Source organism: Periophthalmus magnuspinnatus, chromosome 2 (assembly GCF_009829125.3).
Source record: "Periophthalmus magnuspinnatus isolate fPerMag1 chromosome 2, fPerMag1.2.pri, whole genome shotgun sequence".
Lineage (NCBI taxonomy): Eukaryota > Metazoa > Chordata > Actinopteri > Gobiiformes > Gobiidae > Periophthalmus > Periophthalmus magnuspinnatus.
In genome coordinates this window covers 16403723-16418444 of record NC_047127.1, presented here as the reverse complement: position 1 = coordinate 16418444, position 14722 = coordinate 16403723, and the positions used below count along the sequence as shown (strand labels likewise).

The following is a 14722-nucleotide window of genomic DNA, read 5'->3' as shown; positions in this document are numbered from 1 at the left end:
TTTGACTTCATTTTTTGGTTTGCTCCCCAACACTCTCTTGACAAACTTCTGTGGCCTTCACAGCACAACTGCATTTATTACTGAGACAGGATTACATTACACTCTTTTTAGTCATTAGGTCAACATTCAATCTTTCCAAAATCATCAGGAAACCTCTAAAAGCAATTGGTTTGCATTCAAGAAAAAGGGGACTGAATACTTTGCACGCTGGACTTTTAAGTTGTATATATTTCATTACACTTGGAATTCTTGTAAAATATTTCCTTCCACTTTACTCTTGTGCCATTTTGTGTTGCTCATTCACATAAAATTGCTAAGAAAATGTATTTAAAGTTGTGGTTGTGATGTGACAATATGTGAAATATATAATATATTAAATATATATAAAATATATATATGTGTGTGTATATATATATTATGTATATAAATATATATGTGTGTGTGGTGTATATATATATATATATATATATATATATATATATATATATATATATAATATATATATATATAATAATATATATATATATATATATATATATATATATATAATAATATATATAGTCTGATCCTAGTCTAAAGCAGAACTAAATCTGGACTAAATATAGTCTGAACTGGTTTAGACCTGGTTCTAAGTCTGGTCTGCACCTGGCCTAAACGTGGTCTAATTCATGACCTTAACCTGGTCTAAACATGGTTGAAACCTAGTAGTTAGTTTATTCAGCCACACACAGAAAAATAAATAAAACATTGTCACAGTCACATACATAGAATTTGTTCATTGTGACTGAAGGGCATAGGCTGAAGCTAAGCTATTTATATTTTTGTAGTAGTTAGTTAAAAACTCTGCTGCAGTGTGGTCTCCTCTTTGTTGTTGTGGTTTCTTTCGGGGTCATCACTACACCACTTATCAAAACTTAACAAAACTAGGACACACTTTTAGAAATTAAAAAAATACATAACTTTAAATGATTTATTTATGTAGGACTCCTTTGGTGAGTTTACAGTTAAAGGTTTTTTTTCTTTAGTTTATTAAAGAGGGGGTATTTACTTCTAATGGGGTACTAACTGCTAAGACATAAAATATTAGATCACCAAGTTTACTTTATTGTGTTGAAAATGCTATATTCACCCAAACAGCATATTAACATGTTTTATAAGTTCCCTTTGTTTGATGTTCTGAGTCCCCCCTCCTTTTGCTCCCCACCCCTGTCACTCCCTACTTCCAGAGCGCTATCAACACAATCAGTGTGCATCTCGCTAATGAAACTACTGCACATTGCACCATGTTTGTCAAGTTTGTTCTGTACAGTTTTGTGTCAGGTTTTGTATATTTATGGAGAAACTGTTGTGTGGGAGCATGGTGACGTAGGCTTGTGGTCTGAGCATTACACAGAATTTTACAGCTAAGAGTAAGGAGGGTTTGAATAGGGCGTGTGAGATTACTACTATACTCAAACGTGCATGGGTGACACATAAAACCTTTTCATGTTTTGATAAGAGAACATAATGGACATGGTAGAACGTAAAAAAAGGGGAAGAAAAAGATTTTACATTATACCCTCTCTTTAATGTATTCATATAAGTTAAGTTTAATCATTGGACAGCTGCAGATTTGCTTAACTTAAATGTTAAATCTTTTGTTCATTGGGGAAGATTAGTTCTCTGAGAAACTGGACTCTCCTCTCCTCAGACAGAGACGCAAACTCCTGCTCTGGGACCTGAAACAAAAGATTTTAAACATGTCATATTTAGATTCTTTTGTTTATTAATTAAACCTATATTACTATCTCTGAATTACTGGGCCTATCCACATGAAAAAAAAAACTGCCACAAAGTTGAACGTCTGTCATTATAAATAAACAAGTCAAATGATTTTTTCAGCTTTAGAAAGTGGTGTCATTATTCAAGCCCAAAGTTGTGATTGTTGTCAGTTCAAAGGACTTTACGCCATAAGATTAATATGTCAAGTTTGTGGAACCAATCCCAAAGTAGTAATGAGAAGGTTCAACTTTAATGGATCAGAGGTTTGGAGATTTCTTTAAAAACAGTGAATCTCCCATAGAGTTATATAGATCCCTGCACAACACCTGAAATTACAGCTATGGCACTACAGTTCTTACCACCAGGGGCAGATATCCCATGATTCTTAGGTGTCGCAGTTTCAGAGCCAAAGGTCCTCTGGGGTGAGATGTCCCGAAACAAAAGGCAGACGGAGTAACACACAGCACTGCCATCCTACCACAGTGTCACAGAGTCAGTATAACAGCAGTTTCAAGTTGTAATGTAACTACCGGGTTGGACACAGGCAGCAGATGTGACATAACTAGAGGTAATTTCATAACTGTTACCTAGCAACCATGTTGACAAAGCCCAAAACCGGTCAAGGTTACACAATAGTTATGATTAGGGTAATAAAAAATTAAATGACAACATCTTTATTTAGTTAAATTAAGTTTTCTGTGTTGATGACATAAGCTGTTCTATAATACTTCCTGTAATTTTCAACTTTTTTCCACAAACTGCCTCTTAACTCCCACCAATCCAAGTCAAAATTAGACAAACATCTAAATCTTACCTTTGTCTTTTCTCAGAGATGCTCTCACTTTTGGTTAAAACTGCATCTAAAATCAGCCAAAACAAATCCACATTAGTTTAACTTGAATCATGATGAATATTTGTGACTCTTGTGTTTTCCATACTTCCATATTTGAAATTCTGACTGTGAGTAGCATAGCAAAGAAAAAGCCAGTCAGGAGTGAGGCTGTTGAAGGTAACGCCCGTCAATCAAACCTGTTGCTAACGCTAACGGGAGGGCCCTCAGGAGCGATATATGAACAAAATAGTGAAATAAAAACCCAGGATCACGAAGAGCAGGTTAATACCAACATTTTAAGGTCAGAATTACTAGCCTGACAGCAGCAATTACAGAGAGCGGGGCCATGGTATTTCAATAGAAAGGAACCAGAGCCGGTAACGTTGTTAGCGGGTTAGCTATGTCCAGAGATGTATACAGTCTTTGGTTTTACCAATGAAATGGTGATCCTCCAGAAACTCCCCCTCCTTCACACTCCAGCCTGATCTGTGCTCTATCAGAGTCCTGAGAGCAGAGGAGAGCTTGGATTTGGGGCACAGAGGAGGAGACGAGGGAGAGGAGGAGGGAGAGTGGACAGAGGAGGGAGAAGATACAGAGGAAGAGGAGGGTGCAGAGGAGGAGGAGAGTACAGAGGTGGGTATAGAAAAGTTTTCAGGGAGTTGTGGGCGGTCCAAGCGCAGACACAGTTCCACCACACTGAGCTGACCCCGGACAGACCTGGACTCTGTGGAAGATTCAAATAAAAGTGCTTAGATAATATATGATGATAAAAGTCAAATCCCCGTTTTGCCTGATCATTTCCATCAGTGACTGACATTTAGATGCACCAAAAATCTGATCGTTATCTGATTCATGGAGTTATAATGCTCCATTAGACCACGGCATCAAAATCATGTCAAATGCCTCAATTTGGAGCCTTTGTATCTGAAGGCAGACACTTGAAACTCGTTGACTCGTTGAAAATTTCCCCTACTTTTTCCACTTGAAACATGCAGTGGAAATGTTGAATTAGCTCCTTGAGATTGTTCTGAGGCTGGCTCACAGTGAGCAGCCAAAATATGCCATGGTAAATACATATCACTCATAGTTGGCATCTTGTTTTCTTTTAATCAGACAACTTATCAGGCATGAAGACAAGTTGAACAATACAAAAGTGTGGCAGGCACACTCACCCTGGGCCCTGAGCTGGGTCATTGTGGACTCATGAAGCAGACTGTAGAGCAGAGTCTGGGGGAAGTGTCCCATCAGAGAGAGGCTGTGCTGGGCTCTGAGCAGTTGCACAGGAGACATCTTCTGGAGATAGAGCTCCAGAGCAGAGGAGAGACACAAGAACAGTCTACAGGAGAAAGCAGACAACCAGGACTGAGCCAGGACTGAACTAGGGTCTAAGGCAGGATTAAAACAGAACCAAACAAAGAACCGAGACCGAACCAGGGTCTGAACCAGAGTCTGAACCAGGGTCTGAACCAGGGTCTGAACCAGGGTCTAAACCAGGGTCTAAACCAGGGTCTAAACCAGGGTCTAAACCAGGGCTGAACCAAGACTGAACAAGGACTAAACCTGTTCTAAACCCATTCTAAACCTGTTCTAAACTCGGTCTTTACCTGTGGTTTTGGTAGTTGAGGGCGGAGGAGACTCGGAGCAGACATAGCAGGTCTCTGAGGGTCAAAGCTCCAGGATCAGACTGAACTCTGTCTGAGAACGAATCCAAGAGAGCAGACGGATGGAAAGATAGAGCCTCCAGGGAGGAGAGGAGGAGGAGTAACTGTGAAGAGAGGGAAGAGAGTTAGAGGGAGAGAGAGATTCTGTTTTTAGGGGCCATAGTAACTGAGAGTAAGTCCATGTCTGACCTGCTTGTTGTTCCACACTTGGATTGTGGTGGCACTGTACTCAGACACAGCCTCCAGCAGCTGAAGATCTCTGTACCTGAGCTCTCTGCAGGAAACCAGCACCGTGAGCAATCTGTTAAATGGTACGCCAGACAAGTGCTCTGAAAGACAAGAACCAGGGAGTGAGCCAGGGACTGAGCCAGGGACTGAGCCAGGGACTGAGCCAAGGAGTGAGCCAGGGACTGAGCCAGGGACTGAACAAGAACTAAACCAGGCCTAAACCCAGTCTGACATCCAAGCCGTTTTACCTGAGATCTTGTGGCTGCAAATGGACAGCAGAGGTTTGGAGGTGAAGCCCAGCGTTGCCATTGTGGAGACCATGTGCTGAGCGTTTGGGAGAGTGAATTGATCCGACAGAGACAAGGCTTTGGACTGAACACACAAACCAATCTATTAAATACATTTAACCCAGTACTTAACTTTACTAAACTGGCTCACACCAGATCTATACGCATACCAAGTGAGTTTTTTCCACAATTCAAAGTGAAATCATCTCCTTTATATTTTAGTTTGAATAAAAATAGTGTCACCTCCAGTTTCTGTTTGAGTTTGAGCGGCGCATCTTTTCCCACAAGTCTCATCAGAGTTTGAAGATGGACCACATTATTGATTCTGGGCAGACGCTCCTCGACCAAGATCCTGTTAAATATGCATTTAACATTTTATTTCTACAGAATCCATCTAAAAACATAGTGATGTGTGACAGTGACTTATCTGTTTAATGAGTTTTTAAAGATTGTATTGATGTATGCATGTAAGGTGTGGCAGTGAGTTATCTGATGCCTGGTGTGTGTGCATGTATGTATGTATGTGTGTGTATGTGACTTTTACCTGATGCCTTGCTTTAGAGCCTTGACGTTGGTGCCCTCCTCCAGGTTTTCCAAACATGCCGACAGAATGGACAAGTTCTTATCGTCAAACTCATTAATCCTCTCCTTTAAAACAACACACACATTTAATATGATGAACCACATAACTGAATATTATTACAAATGTATAAACAGAGCAGTAATGAGGCCTTTATATTTCATAAACCATTGTTAAAAGTCTAAAAACAAATGGAAAATGCCAGTGTGGAGCTGCTCTAATTTAATATGATGTAGTATGGCATTACCTAAACATCACTATGGACATATGCGTGTCCCGGATTAGTTAATCCACCTGTCAATCAGATTCACCGGTGGCCAGACTCACATCTTTATCTTCTAAGTATTGGAGAAGTGAGTGTTCTGGACCCCAGGCAAAACAAAAACAGGACTAAACCAGTACTAAACATGGATCTAAAACAGGACCTAAAACAGCATTAAACCTGAACTAAATTAGACCAAGAGTAAACCAGGAGTAAACCAGGAGTAAACCAGGACTAAACCAGGGCTAAACCAGGCCTTCACAGGAGGTGCGGTATTTAACCCTTCAACCTGAGCTGCTCGGAGATAGGTCTGGACCACTCTGGTCTTGGGTCCAACCCCGAGATTGACGAGCGCGAGGAGGGCAAAGACCAGATGAGTGTTGGGCAGGTATGAGACCCCGCCCACCGCCCGCTGCAGTAAACGATCCCACTCCGCATGCTCCCACATCAGCCTTAGCTCCATACGCCTCTGCTCCTCTGACATTTTCTTCGTACTGCTCCAAATCTGTGACAGACAATGGCTCAGCTGGAGGAAGGTGGGCGGAATTCTGCAGGTCAGGTCCAAAACGTCTGACGGAGAGGTACAAGAAGCTAACTCCTCCATAAAGGGTGAGTTGGGTTTGGGAACATTAGTTATTACAGCTGGTTTAACAGATTCAACCTCTTTAGAATAAGTCCCTACATCTGAAAAACATCTATAATTCAAGTACAACTTAGTCTTTGATGTTATTACATGCTGACATTTGACGTATGAGAGTGCTGAAAATGCTACAGCAGGGACTGAAGCATGTTTTTGTAAAAGTCTCTGGCTGCAGAACTGAAGAGCCCTCCTCATGATGTCAGCTGTACCCCGAGACATGGTTCTCCCAGGTCTAAAATCAACTGAAAAAGAAAAGGTAAATTAGTCAGAAAGTTATGTTGACAGTTTTACAAATCTTTTCAAGTATACACATTTAAGTAAACCAAATTTTACTTATATACTGTTTTAATTCTGTGTGGAAATGGTGGTTAAAATTAGGAATTTGGTCATTTTTAAAGATTCACCAATACCAATATTGGTATTGAATATCGGCGAGATACTGAAAAATTACCTGGATAGGGTATCAGTTTCATTATATTGGTTGAGTCATCCTGTTTGAGCCTTTATTTGGATGTAATAAGATGACTGACAGGCTGATTTTGACCAAGAATGTCTCATAATGTTGGATAAATAACAGTAGCATAACACAATTGTATCTCTTGTGTAATAAGTTTTCTGTGTTTTAAGGAGGTTCCATCCCTACACTGATATCGGTTAATAACATCACAGTATTGATATTGTATTAGAACTGAAAAAGCTGGACCCGTGCATCCTTACGTATTTTTCTATTTATAACTTTTAATATAAGTTTGAAGTTACATGTTAGAATACAGATTTAATGGGGGTAGCATCCTGAGGAAAAGTGGTAGATATGGTGAGAGATTTTATAGAATTTTGTGTATTTTTTTTACTTATTGTATTGTCTTATGTCTTATTTTGTTCTTTTTTTGTTAAAATTAAGCAAAATGTATAAAATGCCTCAATGTAGCATTTCATACTAGCTTCTCAATAAACATATTTGAAATAAAAGAGATATCATTTGGCATATTTATTTATTTCACTTGATGACTCACAAATACATAATTTTATAATTTGGTTGACCATTGAAGTTTCTCCTGTCGTTACTGCATCTGCACTTTAGCAGATTCGAAGGTTATCAAAATAAAAACTGACCTTTTTACAGTTCTGGTTACTGTGACAGCCCTGTTCCAAAGATGTACTTAAACTCCATATTCTTGCGTACCACTTCACTAAGCCAACCCCTTAAAAAATGACAAACTAAGGTGGAAATATTAAAAATAATCACTGCTTTCCCTTAGCATCATTTTAGCATCATGCTGCTGCTGTGTGCGCCGCAGTTAATGGTCCCCGCGCAACTGTGTATGGTTCCGCCTAATTTTGCACACAAAATTAAACAAACAAGCTTTATCAATGAGGAAAATAAAAATAAATAAATAATAAAATAAATGAAAAACATAAATTGAAGTTTTAAACGTTTTAAAATTGAAGTTTAGTGTTTTTATTGTAATTTGTCTTTAGATGATGATAAAGTTTGTGTCCCGTATCCTAGCAACCGTAACTCCAAACCGTCATGGCCAGATTCGTGCTCGCGGGTAACTTTTCCCTTAAACTTTTTATATATATATATATATATATATATATATATATATATATATATATATATATATATATATATTATATATATATATATATATATATATTATATATATATATATATGTATATATATATATATGTATATTAATATATATATATATATATTATATATATATATATATATATATATATATATATATATATATATAATATTATATATATATATATATTATATATATATATATATATAAAATATTATCCTATATATGTGTTTAACGGTAGAATAACCCTGCGCAGGTAAAGCGGACTGCCCGTGCTACGCTAAAGCCGAATATTTAGCGGATACATGTCAGAAATGTCTCCCGGACTTCAGCCTCCGGAAAATACCGATCCACCCCGAACAGTGGCAGGTCAGTGTCAGGAAATAACATCATATCTTTGGACAAATGAGAAGAAATATGTGAAATAAATATAATTAAACTAATTAACTATGATGACTTACAATAGGCTACTTTAAAATGGTATAATAAGCCTAATATATTTTAATAAGTAGATGTTAATTTGTTAAAAAGAAGGAGCCACTGTGTCCAGTATAAGCAAAATGTAAACCGTCAAGCCCTGCAGAAAGTACATTTGTTCCAAAAAAAACAAAAACAAAAGATAGGATTAATCATAATTGAACTAATAGTTTTGTGTATGATCCTGTTGATTTTGTGTCTCTTGTGTCAGGCTTGGTTGGACCAAATCTGCTTCTCCAACAGCTGGACTCACACTCACTCTCCTCTGGTCTGGAGGGAGGTAGGGCTTGGCAGTAAGGGACTGCTGCTGGGAGGACTGTCGGACTTCATGGAGCACTGCCAGGTCACAACTAAACTGTTATATATGTCAGAAATGTGGTCTAAATATGTCCAAAACTGCCAACAGAAAACGCCTCAGATTTAAAGGTGCTCTCACACTTCTGCTGGGGGAATCCGTTACTTGCTTGTCTCCAAAGATTAGGAGAGGGCGGAGTTTTTAAGAGTTTACTAAAGATATCTGCTGTTTCTGAAAGTTCACACTTCACTGTGATTGGTTTAAATCCACCTGTCACTCACTCTGAGAATTACAGGGTTTGACCAGTAGGAGGAGTGGGTGGGGAGAGTGTCTGTTTTTTATCATTTGCTGCATTAAACTAAAAAACGGAATCACAACGTGATAATTTGACCAAAACAGCATATGGTCACAGGGATGAGATCATGATTCATTTTTTTCTCCATGGACACCACCAGGTCAGTTTGCAGGTCTGGTTTATACTGTAGAAAGGCAAGCAAGGCCACACCTGTAATGGTAAATGCAAGATGGATAAGTTTAATTCCACACTGTGGAACAATGCAGGCCAAGCAAGTGACGAGCTCTCATAGTGCACCGTTAAATAGGGACAAAAATGCACTTTATATTTGTATTCACTCTGTAACAAAATCAGATCATATTCACAAATGTGCTAAAAATGAAACTGTAACTGTCAACTATCACACAAACAGTGAAGCAGCATTCAACAAAAAAAGTGTGCAGACCCGGGGCTGGGTCACGGGGGCAGCAGTCTAAGCAGGGACTTCCAGACTTCCCTCACCCCAGACACGTCCTCCAGCTCCTCCGGTGAGACCCCAAGGCGTTCCCAGGCCAGCCGAGAGACATACTCCCTCCAGCGTGTGCTGGGTCTCCCCCGGGGGGCTCCTCCTGGTGGAACATGCCCAGAACACCTCCCTAGGGAGGCGTTCGAGCCACCTCAGCTGGCTCCTCTCGACGTGTAGGAGCAGCGCCTCTACTCCGAGCTCCTCCCGTGTGACTGAGCTCCTCACCCTATCTCTAAGGGTGTGCCCAGCCACCCTGCGGAGGAAACCCATTTCGGCCACTTGTATCCGCGACCTTGTCCTTTCGGTCATTACCCAAAGCTCATGACCATAGGTGAGGGTAGGAATGTAGACTGACCTGTAAATCTTCACCACAACGGACCGATACAGCGACTGCATCACTGCAGACGCTGCACCGATCTGCCTGTCAATCTCACGCTCCATCCTTCCCTCACTTGTGAACAAGACTCAGAGATACTTGAACTCCCCCGCTTGAGGCAGAGATTCAAGCGGGGGCACCCACCCGGAGAGGGCAAACCACCTTTTTCCGGTCGAGAACCATGGCCTCGGATTTGGAAGAGCTGATTCTCATCCCATCCGCTTCACACTCGGCTGCAAACCGCCCCAGTGCCTGCTGCAAGTCCTGGCTCAAAGAAGCCATCAGGACAACATCATCTGCAAACAGCAATGATGAGATCCTGTCGTTCCCAAACCAGACCCCCTCCGGGCCGGCCCCTGACTGCGCCTAGAAATTCTGTCCATAAATATAATGAACAGAACAGGTGACAAAGGGCAGCCCTGGCAGAGTCCAACATGCACTGGGAATAGGTCCGACTTACTGCCGGCTCTCCCCGCGGGCAACGCCAGAGAAATGGAGAGTCCAGCCCCTCTCAAGGAGTTGGGTTCCAGAGCCCAAACTGTGCATGGAGGTGAGGCCGACTATATCTAGTCGGTAACGCTCCCTTTTGCTTTTTAAATGTTCTTAAATGTTCTTATTCTAGACAGTAACCTTTATATAACCTTTATGTTCTAGCGTCTGCCTCTTTGTCCAGGCCTACTATAACATGACTGTGGAGCTTCCTTCTGAGCTCATGCTGAAGATCTCACAGGAGAACATGGCAGCCATTTTGGATCAGAACCAAGAACAAGAACATCTCCACACCATCAAACCTCTGCATGTGTGGATCTGCAGGTCTGAGGGAGATCACTGTGTAGACTTGGCTTAGTCCTGGTTTAGTCCCAGTTTAGTCCTTGGTTTAGTGCTGGTTTAGTCCTAGTTTAGTCCTGGTTTTGACCTGGTTTTGACCTGGTTTATTCTTTGTTTAGCTCTGCTTCAGACCTGATTTAGACCTGATTTAGTCCTGGTTTAGTCCTGCTTTACTCCTGGTTCAGACCTGGTTCAGACCTGATGCAATCCTTGTTTGGCCCTTGTTTAGCCATGGTGTAGTCCTGGTCTAGTCCTGGTTTAGTCCTGGTTGAGATCTGGTTTAATCACTGTATTCCTCTTCTTCAGTGCTCTGAGTCCAGTTGCTCCGTTCCTGATCTCAGAACTGCTCTGTGATCCTGAAATCCTCCCAAAGTCCTCTCTGATCTCCCTTCACCTGCTGCACCCGGACCTGGGTCTAGACCTGGACCAAGGACTGAAACAGGGACTAGACCAGGACCAAGGACGGAACCAGGATCGGGGGCAAAACCAGGACCAGATCTTGGACCAGTTGAGGGCTCTGCAGATGGAGACTCAGGACCTGGCTGCTCCAAGACTCCACCAGGTTTGAAAATAAAAAATATGTTAAAGTCCATAATACGGACAACTTAAGGCTACATTATGTTACACTACTGCACCTGATACTAATACTGTGGATCTATCCATGATGTTCTCAATAGAATGGTATTTACATTTTACATCGGACCGGTGATTCACTGAATACACCAGAATCTATGTTCTGGTTTGAGCCTAGTTCAGTCCTGATGTAGAACCGGTTTAGTCCTAGTCTGGTCTAAGTATAGTCCCAGATTTAGTCCTAAGTTTGTCCCAGTTTAGATGTGAATGTGTGAATGCAGCCTAAATCTCAGACAAAAACATCATAAACAAATTTAGCACATATGTGAATGTGTGTAATGTGTCTAATGTTCTTACTGTTCTTCCATTGCAGGTGTCCATCTACACGTCTCTTCTCGAGGCTTTCACAGATGCAGACCTGGTCCTGTTCCTTGATGATGGAGTTCCTCAGACCTCCAAAGAGCTAGACCAGGATCTGGACCAGGGTGTAGACCAGGATCTAAAACAACTTATAGCCCAGGATTTGGACAAGTATCCAGGTTTAGATCAGGGTGTGGACCAGGGTCTGGACCCGAGTTTGGACAAGGGTCTTGACCAGGGTCTGGACCAGGATCTGGACCAGGGTCTGGACCAGGGTCAGGACCAGGGTCCGGACCAGGGTCTGGACCAGGGTCTGGAACAGGGTTTAGAGCAGGATCTGGACCGCGATTTGGAGCATTACAGACAATATGGGCGCTGCATTGAGAGCTTGTCGGGGTCAGAGGTCAGGGTGGTGCTGTTCTCGTGTCACCGTGTGAATCAGAAATGTTCAACATTGCTCCAAGAATGTCCCAGAGTAAACAGGAAGAGCTTTGTCACCGTAGCAACACATCTAGAGAACCACGCACGAGTGCAGATTGCTGACAAACTTAAAGTCCGGGCACAAGGTATGAGTACTAAAGCTACTACAATGCTACTATCATAACTACCGTACTACTAGTATCAGTCCTGCTTTAGCCCTTAGTTTAGTCCTGGCTCAGTCACGCTTCAGTCGCACTTCAGTTCTGGCTCAGTCCTGGTTCAGTTCTGGTCTCTGTTCTTGTTGCAGATGTTCATGGCCTCCTGATTTGGGGAGACGTTTGTGGCCGGTTCTTTGTGGATGTTCAGAGAGCCGAGGTACATAACAGTGACAGAGGCATCACTCCTCCTGGAGACCTAGGTCTGCCCCTCCCTCACCTACTCCAGCTCAGGTCTGACATCACACAACCAACCTACAACTCAGGTCTGACATTACACAACCAACCTCCAACTCAGGTCTGACATCACACAACAAACCTCCAACTCAAGTCTGACATCACACAACAAACCTCCAACTCAGGTCTGACATCACACAACATCACTATCCATGGACAAGTTGTCCCATGGATAATAAACATGTTCTAACTCAGGTCATGTTTACTGTCCATGGGTCCAGGATGGTAAAAAATTGTGACGGTTGCCATAGCAATTAACAAAATATTATAACTTTTTGAATGGGAAAAAAATCTTCAAAATGTTATAACAGAAAGTTGAGCCCACAAAACAAAAGCCACATTTATACATTATCTGCATTTTGACAGAACAATGTCATGTGTGAACAAAGCCAGAACTGATTTCCACTATTATGATGGCGCCTGGTGGGGGAAGCTCACATATTCTTTAACTTTAATATTATGATTCATTATTATAGGATGAAATAAACAGGCTGCATGGCCCATTCTGTTGCCTTGACCTTATCTAATTTCCTTTTATTTTAATTAGTGGCTCGTGATACAGGCCTAATTACTACCTCCATTTCCCAATTCTTTGATGACTTCTCACGGCCTCAGGCATTAGCCTAGAGAGCTCAAGTTTGAATTATCAATGCATGATCCTAGCCCAAATATAATGGAATATGGATTGTTAGAAAAGTGTATATTATAGCACCCCCTACCATAGACATGAAAGGTCAAGATTATTTGATTTGTACAAATCATGGGGATTAAACTCTCTGCATGAGTAGATGCAAAAAATTCTATTATTTTGTTTTGTGATTTTCAAAGCAGAAAGGAGAAGGAAATGTGAGCTGGAGATTAATTTATTTAAATTTTTACATACAGATATGCCATTTACTAGTATTTTCTTGTCTTGTCAGTGCCCTTTGGGTTAAATATCGTTAGATCATAAAGATTTGATAACTCCACTCCCCCCATGGCAAGTCTTTAGTCAAAGAATGTCTTTAGTTGGCTACATCCCTTATATGCCAACTTTCCCATCTATTAGAATGAGAAATGTGAACCATTTTGTCAAACGCATGCACATACTATTTGAGGGATGAGCAAATAAAGGTTCTCCTGAGGCACATGTTAATTTGTTTGGGAACACATTTTCATTTGGATTCATTGTATCTCAGCTCTTTTCATTTATTTGTCCAATGGCCTTCTTACTGAGTAATATATCAAGTTGGTTTGGACAATAGCTAATTTACTTGTATAGGTTCTTTTGGACATGATCACCCAGTGTACGACCCATACACCAGAAGTTTAGGTTTTGTTTTGGTTCTGTCCTGGGTTGATTAATATATCATGAATCATACCTGTCCTAAGACTACTTTTCATGTAGTGTAGCACTGACCATGGCCACTTGTTGGTTTGCTTGGTTACCAGTCATATGGTTCATATCTCTGCATTTATGGCCTTATCACATGAAACTTTTAATATCTTGTGTTCAGGAGCTGGTGTGAGATGGAGCTGCAGAGCCCTGTGTCTGACCACCCGGGGGCGCTATGCTCGGCTCACAACTTGCTGTGTGTGCTGAAAGCCTGGGACAGTCCTGGGACCGTCCTGTCTGCAGGGGTCCACTGCTCTGGTCTCAAATACTACTACTGCTTCTACTAATGCTACTACTGCTACCACTACAGCTACAACTACTGACTATAATCATATCAAAACATTTTCCTTGTCTCCTCTCTCCTTACCTCCTTGTCTCCTTACCCTGTCTCATCCCTCCTTACCTTGTCTCCTTGTCTCCTGTGTCCTTGTCTCCTTATCTCCATTTCTCCTTGTCTCCTCTCTCCTTACCTCCTTACCCTGTCTCATCCCTCCTTGTCTCCTTATGTCTTTGTCTCCTTGTCTCTTGTGTCTCCTTACCTTGTCTTCTCCCTTCCTGTCTCCTGTGTCTCTGTCTCCTTACCTCCACTTCTCCTTATCTCCTCTCTCCTTACCTTCTTATCTCCTCTCCCTTGCCTCCTTGTGTCCCTACCTTGTCTCCTTACCTTGTGCCCTCTCTCCTTGACTCCTTACCTTGTTTCTTTGTGTCCTAGGCCTCTTAGACCTCCCTGAGGGTCTGGTCCTCTCAGTCCCAGTACGGTTCTCAGACGGATCCTGGACTTTTGTGTCAGACCTCAACCTCCACAAGAAGATCAGAGAAACACTACTGGAGTGTACCAAAGAACAGACCAGGAACCAGGACTGAACCAGGACTAAACCAGGACTAAACCAGGTCTGAACCAGGACTAAACCAGGTCTGA

The 14722-nt window shown here is 41.5% G+C and overlaps 2 protein-coding genes across 2 annotated transcripts; one reads left to right on the top strand and one right to left on the bottom strand.

Moving 5' to 3' along the window:
- Positions 1 to 1545: 1545 nt before the first annotated feature.
- Positions 1546 to 8615, bottom strand: fastkd2 (FAST kinase domains 2). The gene is made up of 13 exons (XM_055226793.1): positions 8578 to 8615; positions 7365 to 7453; positions 5901 to 6493; positions 5314 to 5417; positions 5013 to 5121; positions 4731 to 4854; positions 4444 to 4583; positions 4198 to 4358; positions 3766 to 3929; positions 3027 to 3317; positions 2576 to 2621; positions 2121 to 2235; positions 1546 to 1718 (listed from the first exon to the last, which is right to left on the bottom strand). The coding sequence occupies exons 3-13, from the start codon at positions 6468 to 6470 to the stop codon at positions 1629 to 1631; spliced, it is 1914 nt and encodes a 637-aa protein (XP_055082768.1). The 5' UTR covers positions 6471 to 6493; positions 7365 to 7453; positions 8578 to 8615; the 3' UTR covers positions 1546 to 1628.
- Positions 7772 to 14667, top strand: mdh1b (malate dehydrogenase 1B, NAD (soluble)). The gene is made up of 11 exons (XM_055228768.1): positions 7772 to 7804; positions 8104 to 8216; positions 8536 to 8667; positions 10469 to 10608; positions 10930 to 11042; positions 11121 to 11185; positions 11570 to 11795; positions 12021 to 12122; positions 12284 to 12425; positions 13925 to 14061; positions 14516 to 14667. Exons 1-11 carry the CDS (start codon positions 7783 to 7785, stop codon positions 14665 to 14667), a joined length of 1344 nt encoding a protein of 447 aa, XP_055084743.1. The 5' UTR covers positions 7772 to 7782.
- Positions 14668 to 14722: the final 55 nt, after the last annotated feature.

Bases quoted from the DNA above. Each gene is read 5' to 3' on its own strand.
- mdh1b (XM_055228768.1), top strand. From the start codon at position 7,783: ATGGCCAGATTCGTGCTCGCGG. The intron at 8,668-10,468 runs GTCACAACTAAA...CTCTTTGTCCAG, and splicing joins ACTTCATGGAGCACTGCCAG to GCCTACTATAACATGACTGT. The intron at 11,186-11,569 runs GTTTGAAAATAA...CTTCCATTGCAG, and splicing joins CTGCTCCAAGACTCCACCAG to GTGTCCATCTACACGTCTCT.
- fastkd2 (XM_055226793.1), bottom strand. From the start codon at position 6,470: ATGTCTCGGGGTACAGCTGACATCATGAGGAGGGCTCTTCAGTTCTGC. The intron at 4,584-4,730 runs GTAAAACGGCTT...CTTGTCTTTCAG, and splicing joins TTGCAGCCACAAGATCTCAG to AGCACTTGTCTGGCGTACCA. The intron at 4,359-4,443 runs GTCAGACATGGA...CTCTCTTCACAG, and splicing joins AAGTGTGGAACAACAAGCAG to TTACTCCTCCTCCTCTCCTC.